The following is a 17,412-nucleotide window of genomic DNA, read 5'->3' on the forward strand; positions in this document are numbered from 1 at the left end:
GAGTGAAAGAGAGACACTTCAAAGGCCTGGCTTCTGAAGGATCATAGCCACAGAGAACAGTTTGATCAGAGATCAGTGAGCACCTGCCAAGGAACACACTTTCTGTCCCAGCACAAGCTGGGGCACAGAGATGGATGCTGGCACAGCCTCAGCAGTGTGAAGTGCATGGTGCTCCTCAGCAATGCCAGCCTCCACCTGCACTCATCCTGCTGGCCTGGACCTCCAGGAATCATCACACACCAGCAGAGACCACTCGGGCAAAATTCAGAGTGAGCTCTTTGCTCTCCTTGACATTCTAACTGTGTCATTTTGTAACAGTTGAAGATTTCTTTTATTCCCCCCATTGTCACAAACTGACAAGAAAACCACACAGATTTAAATATATTTCAAGGGAATCTGTGCTTTTCAGACAAAGCAGCCATTATTTCTCTCTACCAGGTTCTAGTGCCTCGTAAACAACCCACTATATTAACCACTTACCAATTAACCACTTGTTATCACCCTGAAATTGTAAAAGAGTAATTCTCCATTTCAGATACAATATCAGGCTCTAAAGTTGCACAGTTTTGCCACTTTTGAAATGATAGCACAGTCTTGCTGTGACTAAGGACTGCAAAATTGTGCTCCATGTAATTGAATCTAAAGATCTGACAACAGTGACCTTATCAAGAAATGAAACTTTTGGCTGAGGTTCAAACCACACACAAGAAATAACATCTTGCTGGCTGTTTGTAAACGTCACATAAAAATGTACTTATTCATTATTAGCAACTTGTACACTGAACACTCTGCAGGTCTCAAACTGCTGCCAAGGGAAGGATTACTCAGTACAATCATTTCATTTACATCTCAGACCTGTATTAATTCTGGCAGCACAACCGAGCATCCCTGCTCGTGACTGTAACAGTGTTATCCCAATGAGAGAATTATTCAGACCACAGGCTAAAACCAGAGTTCTGGGAGCTGGATTGATATTCTAAATGACCATGGAGCTGCTGACCTCAGTGAGAGCCCTGATTTAGTACAAATATCCCACTTTTGTGGTAATAAGGCCAGAAATGACAATACAGAACCTGCACTGGTGAGCCATTCCCTTTAGGATAAAATGGAACAGAAGGCTCCAGGCAAAATCCTTGGTTCTACCAGCCCCAGGCTTTGAGGAGCAGAACAGCCAACTCAAAAATCTGAAAGTTTCATAAAAAATTCAGTAAGGAGCCATTGTACATAAGCGCCAATCGCTCTGGAACAAAACGTCATTTTAGGAGGCACAAAAATCCACGGGGTATTTAAGAGCAGAGCCCAGCTCACCTTTCCTGCTCCTGCAGACAGCCTTGAGGACACGGTGCCCAGGCCCACAGTGCCCGTGGTCGGTCACACAGGCTCCCTCCGACACCTCCCACTCGTGGCACCGCGCGTCCTCACACGGGATGGACTCCGCCAAATGAGGACAGCCCGCCAGGGCGCCCACTGGATCCACCACCACCTGCCTCTGCCTCATCCTAAAGCCTGGAAAAAGCACAGCTGCATTAACTGGACAACAGAAATAAATATTTATGCAATAATCTAGTAGTTGGAGGACTATATGAGGCATCTGGAGCTGGGGGATTTAAAGACAAACAAGGGAATAATATTTATAAACTGGGTTGACTGGGACAGCACTGTAGGTGTCCAGGCATGCAAAATCTAACAGTGTGCAAAGGATTCCAAAAACTCACATTTTTCACATTTTTTTCCCCTTCCATCAGCATTAGATAGAAGTACACATGTCAGGATATAGAAATCTACCAGCAATGCATATATTAATGTTATAACAGCATTAACATAAAAAGAGAGGAACAGTTAAGGAACTGAAGATATAAATGACATCTCCATTCTGCCTGGGAATCCACTAACGAAAGGATTTGTTTTGAGACACAGCAGAACAGTTTACTAAGAAATTAGTATTCTGTTTCATGAAGGCATAAGGTTTTCTGATACATAATACATATCAGACTTCTTTGAAATGACATCCTATTAAACTGGAAGATTCAAATGTAAAGTGGAAGAAAAAGGTTACAGAAATAATCATAGAATTGATTACATAATCTACCTCCTTCTGAATAAAACCAAAAGTCATGTTGCTATATACAATGCAGAACTAATACACAAGTATCTTTCAGCAAGTTGTTATGTAAATGACACAGAATTCTAAGAAAAAGGCAGAAAAAAAACCATGTGGGTTTTTCCTCTAACAGTCTTGGAGCAGGGGCAAATATACCGCATTAGAAGAGGCCTCATGGAAATGCTTTGGTCATGAAACAGAAAATAAAATTAAAAATAAAACATTGCAGAGAATATAACAGATCAAACTTCCACAGTTCTCAAATCAGCAAAAAGAAATTATTCAAAACAATTTAAACATTAAATGCTTTTGCAATTATTATTATTTTTTATTATTTCGCTTTTTGTTTGAAAGTTTTTGACCAGTTGAAATCATTTCACATACTTAAGCAGTTTTCAGAAGAGCTTAATTTCTAAACAATAATATCCATTCCCTGACATGCACTCCAAGAACCATCTTTCCAACTTAGAGCCTTAGGAAAGGCTCTGTGAGGAGTCTCAATGTGTCACAGTAACAAACATGGACAGCTTTCAATTAAAATCCAGGGGAGGTTGAATTACATTTGCACATCCTTCTTCCAGGAATTTAAACCAAACCCACAACAATGAGAACAACCTCTTGGGTCCACCTGAGTCCCGATTTCAGGGCTGTGGATGCACCTCCATCCTGATACACTGCCCTGGAACCCAGGCATGCAGTAGGATTTCCAAGGGGATCAGAGAGGGGCAGCCTGGCAGCTGCTGGCCCAAGAGATCATCCTACACAAGTTCAGTGCAGGACAAAAGCACCTGAATCAGCTTGAAAAAAAATCTTACTTTTTCTTCTCACATGAATTATGGCAAAAACCTTTTAAAGGTCAGATTCCACTACGCACACCCAAGAGCTTCATCCTGTGTTAGATTAATTATTTTTTAAAAAGCACATCAGCCCCCAATGTCCAGTGTGACAGCCCTGCTTTTGCACTCCCGCTCACCTCTGCCTCCGTGGCGGTGCTGGCAGCTCTCGGGCAGGCAGGGACCCCACGGCGCCCACGGGGACACCGCGCACTCGGCCCGGCACGGCAGCTGGCACAGCTGGGAGCTGGCAGGGGCAGCACCCTGGCAAAGCTTCCCATCCACGGGTCTGGCAACTGAGGGAAAGGAAAAAAGAGGAAAAAAGAAAATCAAGGTTGTAACTCTGTCCTGCTGGTCTTAGTTTTCCAGAATGCACCAAAATCCAGTGATTTTTCATGGTCTTATCTCCCAGGGCAAAAAGTTAATCCTGTGTTTAGAAAGGCACTTAAGAGTTTTATCTAAACCACACTTATTCAGCAAGCCATTGAGACTATTCTTAGTAGTAATCAGGTGCTTTAAAAGTAGATTGAGTCCTGATTTTCAGTAGTGCTGGAGTAACAAATTGGGATCTAATCCCCACATTTATGGCCAAGGAGATCTCTTCATACAGAGCTGAAGAGAAAGACACCTAAGAAGGGAATCCAAAAAGCTCCCACTGCAATTGGGAGCCAGGCAGAGGCAGGTGAGTAAAACCCAAGCACAGGGGACTCTCCCCATTGCCATGCCCTTCAGGGCCCTGACATCTCTGGATTATGGATGCAGTGTCCAGACCTTGGGATTTTTTCATCTATTTCCACTAAAACTGAGCAGAGCTCTCAGATCATTCTACACAGACACAAGCACAAAGCACCTTTCCTGCCTGAGAGGAGAGACATTTACCTGAGCTTGCACCCATGGATCCTCTTTATCCCAGAAAGGAGCCAATCCCAAACCCTGCCAAGCTCCAGTTTAGTTGATACTGACAATGGATTTGGAAAGTTGACTCTCTTTGTATTTTCATTTATCATAAGAGATTTCTAGATTCAATTAACTTCTCTCACCTTTTTATTTGGGGCAGGGGGAGGAAGGAAAAGAAAGGGAAAGAAAGACTCTTAAATCTGTCCTCTGAGTCATTATATGATATTGCATTTCAATTACATTATGGGCTGAATTTGGCTGTCTCTTTAGATAAATCAATATCAAAGCAGTCTTTCAAAAGGCAAAGGCTTGTTTGAGTTTACTTTGCCATGGCATTACCGAGACTTCATTAATTTTTATAGCTACTGAGTTTGTTTTATCCTCATTTTTATTTTTCATGTCTGTTTTTCTTTGCTTCCATGCATGGAATTGATTTTAAAAGAATTTGTAAAAACATGCCCAACATATGAGTAATCTTTCCTTTTTCTGATATTACACCATTTTCTTCAAAATTAATCATTTGAAGAAAAACTTTTTTTTTTTTTAGACACAAGAATTTAACGTTCACAACTTTGAATTCTGATTTGCACATCCTGAAGCTGAGTTGAGACCTATCAGTCTGAAGTGATGTTCAGACCAATATCAGTGCTTATGATTCCAACTCATCAGAATAATAGGATTAAACAATAGTGTGATTTAATTCTAAGCTGAAAGATAATATATTGGTAAAAAAGACCATTTTCTGAATGTTTTCTCAGACCCTGTAAGGCCTTTGACATGTTCATTTAAAGATTAGAACAAGGTGGCATAAATCCAATTCACCTGAATGCTCACATAAAGAGACCTTTTCTAGAAACCTTGCAAGTGAAGTGACAGACAGAATGAGATAAATATTAGAGTTTTAAGGATAAGAGTATTTATTTTACCAAGAAGTCTCATGCATGGCTTAACCTGCCTCTCAGCATCAAGCTTTACAAAACTGTATCAGTTTTCTGGAAGTTCACTCAGAGAAATGAAAGGAAATAAAACTGAGTACAAACGGTCAACTCAAGGAATAAAGTCCAGTCCTGCTTTGCTCTAACTCAAGGTGTTTTTGCCAGGAAGGGCTCTTCCCTCCCCAATGATTTTTAGGTTGTTTCTATACTGAATTTAACTATTTAAATGTGGAAGCCTAGATACAGCTGGATGGTTCTCCTTCTTTGAAAACCAACCAGTGCACCCAAGATGATTTAAAATTGATTTTGGATTAAAAAAATCAAGAAAAATTGATTACAAAAAGTCAAAGGGGCTACCACTCATCCCACATTCATGGATGACTTCTTCCCATTCTGATGGAAATTCCTGCCTCCTTCCCCCTGCCAACCACCCTCCTGCTCCTCTTCCTTTCTTGGGCTGATGCCCTGTTTAATTCTAGCCCTGGGAGCTCTTTTCCCAGGAAACGTTTCCTATTTGGCACTGGAATAAGGCTGCTTGTTTGCTCACTTCCTTACATAGTTCTTTGCATTCTATAAAAGGTAAATCAGAAAATACCATTCTGATCAAATATCCAAATACATTCCAAGTCAGTGCCAGCTTCTGCTCCTCACTCTACACTGACTGCAGTCCTCCAGTCAGTCTTCAGGAATAAGACCAGAACAAAAAACCCAAGCTGTAATGATAAATGCATATACAATGCCATCCTTTTCCAACACCTGGCAGGTATAGAGAGACAGTTTCCACCCAGAGTGACAGCATGAACCAGCAGGGTCCTCTTTAAAACAGAATTTCATTCCTTCTTCAGCCATTTGATTAAAAACTCTGATTTCCATCTGGTTTATTTCAAAGCTTAATGTGATTTTCTACTGTCATTCTTTTATACTCTAACAAATTTATCTTTTTTTTAATTATAAAGGAATGATAAGGGGAAATGTTTCTGTGAACCCTTTAAATGCCAAAATTCTCACTGCAGCCTCCAAATGGCACAGGCAGCCTGGCTGGGCATGTCCTGCTCAGGGAACAAACCTGACATTATGTCTAGGATAAATGAACAGAGCCGCCAGGTATGTCTTTAGGAATGGGCCAGCCTTCTGATTTCGTTCAATAATTGACTCTGTAGTGGCATTTTCCTGCATTCATACAGAAAAAGTGCTTTTTGTGTAATTATTTTCCTTGGAACAACCTTAGTCACATTTTTGGAGGAAGGTGAAAGGCAGAAGCCAGGAAAGCAGAGTGGGAGGGGGAGGAAACATCTCTGATTCAAGTAGCAGCTTATTTATGACACTTGTTCATACCTTTTAAAATCCTGTGTTCTTCCCAATCTATAGAATAAACTTGAAAAAGCAATCAAGTACTAATCTGGCAGCCTCTGAAACATTGCACATTTCTATAGCTGTTATATTGAATCTATCCTTTATAAATGCAACTGCAGCTGTTCCCAGCACCAGTGTCTTGCCTCAAGTTTGAATTTTACTATTTGCTGTTATTTTCAGGTTATTGCTACCAGCAGGAGATAATAAATTGGGTTCTAAAGTGTCTTGTTTCCCTATATATTTTTACTGAGGTAATGATTTGGAGGAAGAGGAAATCAGCTCTGATATGATTATTTCCATAATGCAATTTTAAGCCAATAAATAAATTATCTTTGAATAGAGTCATGTGGACAGATCCTTGCAGGCACACATACTCACACTATGTTAAAAGCAATGCTGACCAAACAAGAGGCAGAAATGCATAGGATGGCATTTTATTTGCAGGGGGTCCTGTCAAATATGGTTTTTCAACTCCTCAGGAGGTAAATAACACTTTTTTCCTGGACTTTAACTACATTTTCCTTTTACAGTGAAAACCCAAGTATTTTTTAACTAAAACCAAAATGAGATTTTTCTAAATATCACTAATATATCTGGAATACACACAAAGATTATCAGGTTTGCCTCTTACATATTTCAGGTAATACTCAATTCTCAAGGCAATAAATCCAAATGTTTACCATATGGCAAAACTAATCCAAATTGAAGATTGCCAGGATACAAGGCAGCTATGAGAAAGGGATGGCATATCCTTGTGAAAGCTCTTACTGCCTTTGCTGGGACTTATAAACCAAAGACACTTGGATCAATACAAAGGGAAATGACTTGAGAAAACCACAAAGGAGCAAGTTATATTATAAAAACACCTTCATGTGTAAAACACAATAGGGGTAAACCCAGCACAACATTTGCAAGCAATTTCTCTAACCTGAAAGACATTTTTATAGCAAAAACAAAACACTGCACAAGGGAGAAGTGGTGAATGCCATCTGACCAGCCTGGAAATGGCACCAACCCCAGTCCCTTGCACCCCTCCATTAAGGGCCTAATGCACCCCATGTCTGATGGAAAGGGTTCCTTTATGCTTTCAGGAAAAATCAATTAGTTTTGAAGCCACTAAGTACAAAGTTGGAGGCCTATTTTCAATTAAAATCCATTTAATAGACAAGGAACAACGTATGAATAGAAGGCTAATCACAGCATGAAAGAGGGTTAATAGTGGATTGCCAAGAGCAACAATGGCTTAATGCATTTCAGAACAATAAAAATCCTCACAATTTTATTAAAGTGACACAGACAAAAAGTATCCCTGTGTCCTCCCTCTGCTGCTCAACAGGACTATGATCTCAGCTGGGATACTGCATTGTTTTGCTACAGCAGAACTTGTGGAGATTAACAACACTCTACATATCTGGCAAACATTCAGAGTGAGCACGGGGCTCCCCACCAGCAGCCACATGACTGAGCAGATCAGAGGTGACAATTCATTAAGAGTGTCCAGGAAAAACAGCAGAGGCAACAGGGATGCTGGGATGGCAGCAAAGCCAATGATGGAGAGCAAAAAAAAGATTCTGCAGGATATTTGAGCCTTTTGGCTGTTAGCCAGAAAATGCTGAAAATCGCTGGAACAGACCACCAGACAGGGTGAGAGAAAAAACAAGGAAAACAAGGAAGGAAACCTACGAAACAGGAAGAAAATCCATGAAAACTTCATGAAAGCCTTGTAAGAGTGTGAGCTCTGCCCACTGCTGTGTTCAGCATTCATTCCATGTCACAGAAAAATGAGGGCCTTTGCCAGGGTCGAGCCATTTGTCGGTGAGGGGAGACTCAGACACTCAATATGAGTGATAAGCAAATTCTGTTTATTGAAGAGAGCATCAGACACTTATACAGCGAGTAATAAGCTTATGAATATTCTGTAAGCTAAGCAATCTATTGGTTAAACTATACTATCAACTCTTCCTCATTCCTTAGGGGTTACAACTCTCTTTTCTCATGTCTCTTTCACTGTTTGTTATCCTACCACAGCTAGGCCCAAGAACACTGCTATCTGTGCAGGTGCAGGACTTGGAATTAGCCATGGTTTTGTACTTTTCCATTTTCTAGCAGCTAAACTCCCAACAATTCCACAGGAAGGAGGAACCTCTTCTGTGAGTGGCACAACAAAAGCCCCTCTGTGGATGTGCCTGGGACACCAGGATGTGGCACAGGCGGCCCAAAGCTAAGCTGGTGACTCGGATGCTGGGAGCAGCCAGGCTGGCCTTGGCACACAAACTGCATTTATCTCCACTGTCCCCTGCTCCAGACACCTCTGGCTTCCTCCTCTCTCCCCAGTGTCCCAGTTTGTGGCGCAGCCTCGTGCACACAAATCCTTTTAATTTTTCATCTCTCTCCCTGTTATTGTCTGAACACAATGCAGCTCCCCAGCCTCAGAACAGCAGCAGGACAAAATTACACAGAACAAACCATCACTGTCTGGGAGGGAATTAATCCAGTTCCAGTGGCAGGAAATAATTATAAAAACACAGATGCAATTAAAATGTTAGCTTGCAAAGATAAAAGCCTGGACTAAAACCTAGAATCTCACGTGAACTCACTGGGCAACACATTATTTGCTGCATACCACAGCCAGCTAAACAAATTCAGGCATTTATAAAGTGATAACTATTCAGGGTCATAGCAAATAGCTTATTGACAAAAAAAAGGCATATTTTTTATAAGGCACCTCTTAAAAGGCTCATTTTTTTTCACTGCCCAAGTCTTTTTAAACATTATTCACTTCATTTTAGTTTAATTAGTTTTAAGATATGAAAGAATTAAAAGTATTAGACTTCTGAAAGACATTAGGGAAAATGGTTTTTTTTCTTTCTTAATGGATTCAAACTCAAATTTTTGAAATGCACATTTAAATACCACTGTCAAGCACTACAACAATCTGAATAAAATCATTTCCTCTCCTGCTTCTACAGGGTTTCCCCTGAAGAAGCCAGCTGTTACATATTTATTTTTCCATTATGTGAGTTGTATCTCATAAATCTGCTCAGCATTTGGTGAGCTTACAGATCAATAACTTGGCATCACAGCAATATAAATCTGATACAGACTTCCCTGAATATATTTCACACTTCAGAGGTGTATTTCTCATCTTTTCAAGCCAATACAGCCATCCCAGTGATAAATAACTAGTTTGGGATGAGAGGGATCCTTAGGGGGGAGAGGTTTCACCTGAGAATCTGCCTTCTAGCTGATTCAGGTCAGCCAAGCTCCAGGCTGGATGCTCCTGTTGCTGCACCAGGAGCAGCTCAACAAAGCTTTTTTCACACCACTGCTGACCATTATTTCTCTCCCTCCTACAGTCCTAGTCAAGTTTTCTCATTACTAATATATTCTAACCTACTCCTTTTCAATTTCATAAACCAGACAAGGAAAACAGGATTTAAACATCAAAGTCCTAAAATTCTAATTTCCGTAGAGTAAATTAATCTTCTCATTCCTGCAGTTTCACCAGCATAAATTTACAAAAAAAAAAAAAAAAGAAGTAGTGTGCACACTCCACACAGAGTTCACTCCAACAGGGCATAACCTGCATTAACTCCTAAACTCCACAGGCAGCTTATCTTCATCAACACAGTCCTTTGTATGCAGGATGCACATCCAACATGCAGGATGGCAAAAGCCATAAATGACAACAACCTGCACAACCAACTTCCACTTCCTGAAGAGTTGGACCTGGTGCTCCACAAGAAAAGGGATGGTGGAATGTTCAAACTGGGCTTTCCACTGGCACTGTCCTCTTCCCAAAACCAGAGTTTACTGAACAGATGCCACATGCACCAGTTTGAAACACTAATCCCCCAGGAGACACACATTGGAAGGTCATGATTCAGAACAGAACAAAGAGCTTGCAGGGAAAAAATTGTGGCATCCTCATTAGGAAACAGAGCAAAGGAGGCAAAACAGCACATTTTGGAGCTAAATAAGACAATAGGGCAGAAAGAAAGGGAGGAAAATAAATAGAGAATAACATATCTATGAAAGGACTCCTCAAATCAATCTCTGTGCAAGTCTAAAAAGGCACCAATATCTGAAAAACAAACACAAGGCCAAAATATTTCCCATATGGGAATCAAGAAGAGTCTGAAAAAACCACTCATCAGATAAGAAAGGAATAGGCAATTTTGTCTATCAGCAGCAGGGAGAAAGTTCAATATTTTGAGGAAAACAAGAATGCATAAAGGCCATAAAATAATCATTTTGAGACTCGTAGAAGTAGGACTTAGATGAAAGTACAGGGGACCAGTTTCAGCTTCAGACCATTTTGTGATTCTGCCAGTAAAGGGGCTTGTAAGACAAAACTACATAAGGGAATACACAGAGGGATGGATCAGAGAGTAACCATTAGACCTGAACAGGTACTTGAGGATTTTCCAAGTCCTCAGCTGTAAACAGACTAAAGGAGGTTTTGCTGCTACAGCTGGCGACACACAAGTTTATAAAAAACCAATCTGATGTAAAATGAACCAGGTGGAATTGTATCCTAAAAATAAAGCAAAAATTAGGATAGGCTGGGGAACTGCAGGGGAGTAAGGCAAGGTACTATGTCTGCTAACAGGTGAGGGTTGAATGTCTCTCAAAGGAAAGAGGAATATAAAAATAATAGAGACTTCTGCACAAAATAGTTTTGAAGGGTAACACTAAAAGCTGTCCAAAAACAATGAAGGCACAACTGTGTCACATACCTGCTATTGAAATTAAAGCTCAAATAAAAACAAATACATGGAGACAAATATGATAAACTCATTAAGCAAAAAAACGTAAACAAAACTTTAGAGCCTTGTACAGGCATGAGAATTTTATGTGGATTTTCAGATGTAATAACAAAGATTAAGAAGACAGGAACCTGCAATGATTTCTGCTGAGCAGGTAGTAAGAGATACACTTTATTAGCCAAATTTACTATGCAGAGTAAACAATAAAGAGGATTCAAGGAAGCAAAGCCTTATTTCAAAGGTCTTTTCAGTCCTATAATTAAAACTTAAGCAGACAGGCTCCCAAAACACTCTAAGAAAATTCTGAAAGCAAAGATGTGAATTGGATCTCATTCAAACAAGTAAAAAAGGAAAAATGTCAAGATATATAAGGTACAAATTTTATGGAAGAATGACAGAGCAGACAGAACCCTAGTTAGAAACCTACAGAAAATACGGAAAGAGCAGCAATCCCAGCCACTAGAGACAGCAGGTAAGTAGTTCAGAGAAGAGAGGAAATACTTCTGGAGTATTTTATAGAGACTGCCATCTCCCAGACTACTGAGAAAGAGATATAGTTTCCAGATAAAGCCAAAAAGCAAAATTAATTAGAAAACAGAAAGATACTCCCTGGTCTTCAGAAAAGAAGGTAAAAAGAAAATTAAATCTAGGAACTACATATGTTTATTAACTGTTTGAACATAAATACAGACCAGTCCCAGATTCTAAGAGAAATTTTCATTCCCATATCACTGGAATAATTTATTGAGAGGAGAACTGTACTGCCAAACAAGGAGAGGTTTCATAAACAGATTGTTGCATAATATTCTTCAATACCAGATGTCTTTTTTTGTTAGTACACTGAGGATTGCTAGTTAGTGATATTCACCCAGATCAATTAAAATTTATTATGGAACAACACATTTCAGATAAAATTTCATAAAACCCCAAAAATCTTTTCTCTTTTTGTAAGCCCACTTACAGAGGAGAAGAAAGCACGTGTGTCCTACGGTAGCAGTGTCTGGCTTTGAAAATAAATGTGCATCTCTACTTTGCTTAAGAGAGTTTTCATATGAGTGAACAGACTTAATTTTAAAAAGAAGTACAAAGAAGGGTGGTCACCACCATTCCTACACTGTGTTCCAAAAATGGGATTCCAGGCACGGGGATGAAGGAGTATCACAGTTGAAGGGCAGAAAGGGCTGTACCACAAGCAGCTCACTTCCATATTCTGTGCTACTTTTTGTGCAAAATGTGTCTCCTCTTTAAAAGCAACATCATTTCAAACACACAGATTTGCTACTTCCATCTCTGGAATTACTAGATTACAACATCTTTGTGAAAATTAAGCATTATAAATTCAAACCTTAAAATTCAGTTAGATACTTAAAGACAGCAGAATCTGTAGAAATGTAATCATGTTAAAGTTCAGCCTAAATTAACAAAAGCCTCCCAGGTGAGGAGGGATTGGACTCCTTGGACAGAACAGTCAGCATTAAAACCAGCACAGTCTCTTCACTTAGGGTTACCTACATTCACAGACCTCTGAACTGCACAGCACTTTACACATATACCAATGTAAATTCAGCTGTAACAGCCTCAGAATGCAGGAATATTACCAAGCACTTCAAAGACTGCAATATCTTTTCCTTCCAAATACTCATATTAATAGCATGAACATCCTCCTCAAGGCTTAGGAAACATATAACTTCACTTGGAACAAGACAGGGATTTCTTAGTTAGGTCACCTCTTGGGGGAGAAAAATATGAAATCTTATCAATGCATTTCTTAAAGTAATACCTGAGTGAGAGTTTTCCATTTTCAGTGTCTTCAAGTTGGAACCTTATAATCAAAATACAGAAAGATTTCAGTCGACTTAACCTTCTGAACAGCTGATATATAGGGGCTCAAGGAAACAGGTGCTTCCTTTCCAAACACACATTTTAATAAAAGAAGAAATAGATGGGAAGACTAGGCAAATAAAAAAATGGGAGAGACATCCTTGGGGGATAAAAGAGCTTTGAGCAGTATGTATAAACACATCACAGATGGTACCTGTCTCCAACTAGGATTCAACATATTGTATCCCAGAATGCTGCTGGAGAGACCACGGGACAAAATCTTCTTTCACATATGTCATTGGGCCCAGCTCCAAATTCTCTTTGGAAGTAACCAGAAGAATAACAACTGTGATGGATGGTAATGCTCCATTAGACTTGCTTGTTTGACTCCTGAATGATCTCTTTAAGGACACTCAAGAGGTGAAGAAAGAAAAATTACTGTGCTTTTGATGGTAGCAATTAGACACTATATTTGCTTATACATAGAGAATTAATTTCTTCATCTTCTCATCACTGGAAAATTGGTACAGTAAAAGATGAGATAGTGATAAATAAAACCATTCTGCCAGTTCTGACTGCCAAACGAAAAAAGCAAAAAAATATGTAATTATTTATTCAAAGAACAAAAATTAGTCAGCTAGTAAATGAGACACACTGAATATTATGATGAGGATGGGATGAGGAGGGATAACAGGGAAGGCTTTCCCTGTTCCATTTGCATGTCACTGTGCTGACAGTAGATGGGATTTTCACTTTCCAAGCATTACTGTACATCTGCACTACTGCTTTGAAATTACTGTAATAGTTTATAACTAGTACAATTGCTCTGCACAGCTGGGTTTTTCCAGCTGACTATATGAATTTTTCTTTTAAAGATTAGAAGTGTAAATACAAGGAAGAGATATCCCAGGGTTTGTGGGTTTTTTTTAGTTGAGGAGAGGGCTTGCAACTTTTAAGCTGAACTGAACTTTGAGCAAGGGAAAAATCTGCAGGTAGGTCACACACTGGGTATGCAGCACCACTCTGGTCATGAGATCTGTAAATGCTCAAGGAATTCAGAGGCACTCCTCTAGTCTTGCTGAGAAATTCACAATTCTGACAAAGTATAAAGTGTGAATGAAGTCAGTTCAAGCTCTCTGCTCACCAACCTGCCTCACAGTGGCTGCAAGGAACACAGGAGAGCTCAGAAGGATAAAGAAAGTCAATAAATGCCACACACCTTTTATCAACAGCACTTTGCTAACTCTGAAAGTCCACACTTGTGTGGAACAAGAGAGAGGAGTTGTGCTGGGAGAGCACAGCAGTGCCAGATGTCTGGGAGAGGTGAATCAGCCACTGTGCATGGACTGAATAAAAACAGGTCTGGTTTTCCATGACCTCAGAGTATGTGAGGGATGCTGGGACACACACTGGGCATCCAGGAAACTCTTGCTTCTCCTCTCTAAGTAAAAAAATCTAAGATACAATACTGTGTTGTTATTATCTTACATCTCAGCTCAAAAACGCCTTCTGCAAGAGCACCACATTGAGTAAATAAAACAGCCTATGATGAATTATTCATTGTGGATCTGTAACTACTTATTATTCTTCTAAAGGAAATATAACTCACTTCCAGTGTCCAAAACCCGTCTGTCTGCTCAAAAGTTGTGACAATATTATTTTTGCTTTCCCCTTCAAATCACAAGAAAGATTGTGTATCAACCTGAAGCAGAGGCTAAAGCCATATCCGGAATGGTGTGTGACAACCTGTTTTATATTCTAAACTAAGACTACACTACAGATAAGTGCACTCAGCTACCAAGGGGCTGGGTTTCCTGATATATGACAGAGGAAGAAAAGTCAACTCCAAGCATAATTTAGTTCCTTCATCCTTTGTAACTCTCCCAATGAAGCGAACAACACAACTGGCAGCAATTCATCCCCGGAGGCTGCGGCTCCTGGCAGCTCCTCAGGGCTCCCTCTGGTGCCCACAGCACCTCCCTGTGTGAGCGTGGACACCAGGAGGGCACCAGCAAGCTAAAGGCCACCAATGACTCCATGTTTTTAACTTTTTTCTTGCTGTTTCTCCCACTGAGATGCACTCAGGCCAGCGTTTCAGAGCGCCCCTGCACACGCACCCTCCTTGGGCCGGTGTGTCCCCAGCTCCACGACGATCTGGGCGCAGTACACCACCCGTGTCTGGATCCCACCTCCACAGAGCCCTGCCTGCTTCTGCTGCTGAGGCTCCTGCTGGTCAAGGAGCAGAGACACTTGGCAAGCTTTCCATTCAGAAGTCCTCCAGGCAAACCTTTGGGAACAGAAAGAGAACAGGTAAAATTAGTTTTGAAAGACTACAGGTAAGTAGAGGTACTTTATTAGATGACAAAATACAATTGGTTTAATCTTTATAGCAGCACTTTCCTATCCAAAACAGGGAATGTTTGGAAACATTTTGAGTGTTAAATTTACATAGGTTAAGTAAGTGCTATTTGTCTGGAGCACTTGTGTAAAACTTTTGACAGAGCACCAATCTCCAAAGCGTTCTGAAGCACTAAATCATCCTGACAGCACCTCTGAGCACAGAGTAAAAAATGAGTGAAGATTAAGAGGTTTGATTAAGTGTGAACAGTAGTTTTCAAACATGTGTCTCAAAGCACTAAACCACCCCTCTCTGCCAAGAGCTGAACACCTCGCTCTGAAACGCCTCTAACAGCTGAAATCCTACATTTGTCAATGGAGCTCCAAGCGCTTGCAGCTTTTCCACAGGGGGCACCTTTCCATGTGCCCAAGGTCCAGCCAGTTCCTTCAAGGGATTGGCTAAAGCATCTCAGTTAATTCCATTTTCCACAAGTTGTGAAACACAACAAGCTCGAGACAAAAAATATTTTCATTCTATGTTCCACTCACACCTAAAGAGCATTAAAGGTTCTCAAGGAATTACGACATTTTGGGACATAGGTAGGTGAATGCTGTACAGACAACAGTTGTTGGTGTGTATCAGCTTAAATGCCAGGAAGAACTTATTAAAACCACAGGGAAAACAGTGCTGTCTATCCATGGAAAGCAGAATTTATTTCCCCATCATGACTGAAAATGCAGAGCATACTTCTAACACAACTGTTCCCACAGGCAGAGTTCGCTTTGATTCACAGGTCACAGTCTGAGAGGAGTAAATAAGAGACCAAAGTCTTCCTAAGCTTCCCAAACACAAATCTCAGGCAATACTGTTTTTATAACCAATCTGTTCACACTTGTGCTGCTTTATGCCTCCACTCCTCTAAATTTCCTAGTTTATTTTTACCACAGAATCTTTGGGCTTTGTGTAATATAAACTATGTAAAATAATTTCCCTCCTTTATTCTCAAGACAAATACTCTCCTTTTACAGCAGATCCACAGTTGTTAAAACTACATATGCTCCTTAACTGCTGACTGATCACTGTAAACTCAAACACAGTGGGGTGTCTCTGCACAAAAAGCCTTCCACATCATAATTCTGTTTATTCTCCACAGTATCTGCTCCTCACAGCTATGGCAAGCAAACCTGCATCTCAAAACTATATGAAAAACAAACACACTAGTTAGAGTACACGTGTTCTCTTAACTTACTTTGTGAATGAATTTTTTTTGTGAATGATTTTTTTTTGGCCCCAAATTTTGTAATGTATTCACAAAAAACATTTGCGAATACTGCCAATCACTTGCATTTACAGGTACTGTTCAGATGAGCTGTCACGCTCTCTTAAATAACTCACAGCATCTTGTGCAAATCTGGATACATTCACAGGGTTCATTACCCCAAAGAAAATAATAAAGAGCACGCTTTTCACATGACAAGTATCAAATACCTAACTCCCACAACATATAAAGCACAGTCATGAATTCCTCTTCTCGCTAGTTCCTTTTGGGAATTCCTAATCCCATTTCTTGGGCCTGCAGTGTTAAATGCAACCATAAAGGCAATGAAGAGTGCTCTTCAGCAAACACCAGGTGAAGGGGATTTCTCCTCCACATCCCTTCAGAACTCTGCTTTTCAGGTCTACTTTTGAAATTAAAATCTTAAATTTAGAACACACGCGTCTTTCCACAGCCATGGACATAATTGTTTTAAAAAAGTATTTCTTAAAACAAAAATGGACTAAGGTAAAACTCATTATCAATATCTGATTTAGGAAGTCAGCTGTGAACTCTAGATCCTAAAGACTCATTTCCAGAGGTGTGAGCATCTGCTTCTCCTATTCAGTGTGAGCTGCGGGAATTAACACCTATGAAAATTAGGCCATCGGTGATTAAAATTATGCAAAATAACTAAATCTGAGCTCAGAGAGATAATTAAACTTCATCAGCTCTTGAATTAAAAAGAAAAAAAAAAATCTTTTATATATTCTCCCAGAGTAACTTGTGTGGGCATGTGCAAGGACAGCCCTCCAGAGTGCCACTGGCACCAGCTCCAAGCCTCAGCCCTGTCTGCTCCCACCTGCACAAGTCCAGTGCTCCAAAAACAAATCCTGACCTCCAGGCATAAAAAGTGACACATTTCCATAGCCATTAACAAGCCCACCAGGAGGTCAAAGGGCTGAAGGGCACTGCCCAAGTGTAACTCCAGAGCCTTTGAGCACAGTTCACTGCACTTCCTCTCCAGTCTTTACTACTTCACACCAATACCTTATCTTTAATTTGGGCATAATAAACCTCATTTACAAAGTAATACCATCACACCTGTAT

The 17,412-nt window shown here is 40.2% G+C and overlaps 1 protein-coding gene across 4 annotated transcripts in view; it reads right to left on the reverse strand.

The window, feature by feature from the left end:
* THSD7B (thrombospondin type 1 domain containing 7B) overlaps nt 1-17,412 on the reverse strand; it is a 299,951-nt gene that overhangs the window by 163,789 nt on the left and 118,750 nt on the right. For all 4 annotated transcript variants that reach the window (XM_064717910.1, XM_064717908.1, XM_064717909.1 and 1 more), the window contains exons 6-8: nt 14,827-14,996; nt 3,075-3,230; nt 1,309-1,506 (exon numbers count right to left, since the gene is read on the reverse strand). In XM_064717910.1, coding sequence (XP_064573980.1) covers nt 1,309-1,506; nt 3,075-3,230; nt 14,827-14,996 — 524 coding nt within the window. The remainder of the gene's footprint in view (nt 1-1,308; nt 1,507-3,074; nt 3,231-14,826; nt 14,997-17,412) is intronic.

This window comes from Zonotrichia leucophrys, chromosome 7 (genome assembly GCF_028769735.1).
Source record: "Zonotrichia leucophrys gambelii isolate GWCS_2022_RI chromosome 7, RI_Zleu_2.0, whole genome shotgun sequence".
Classification (NCBI taxonomy): domain Eukaryota; kingdom Metazoa; phylum Chordata; class Aves; order Passeriformes; family Passerellidae; genus Zonotrichia; species Zonotrichia leucophrys.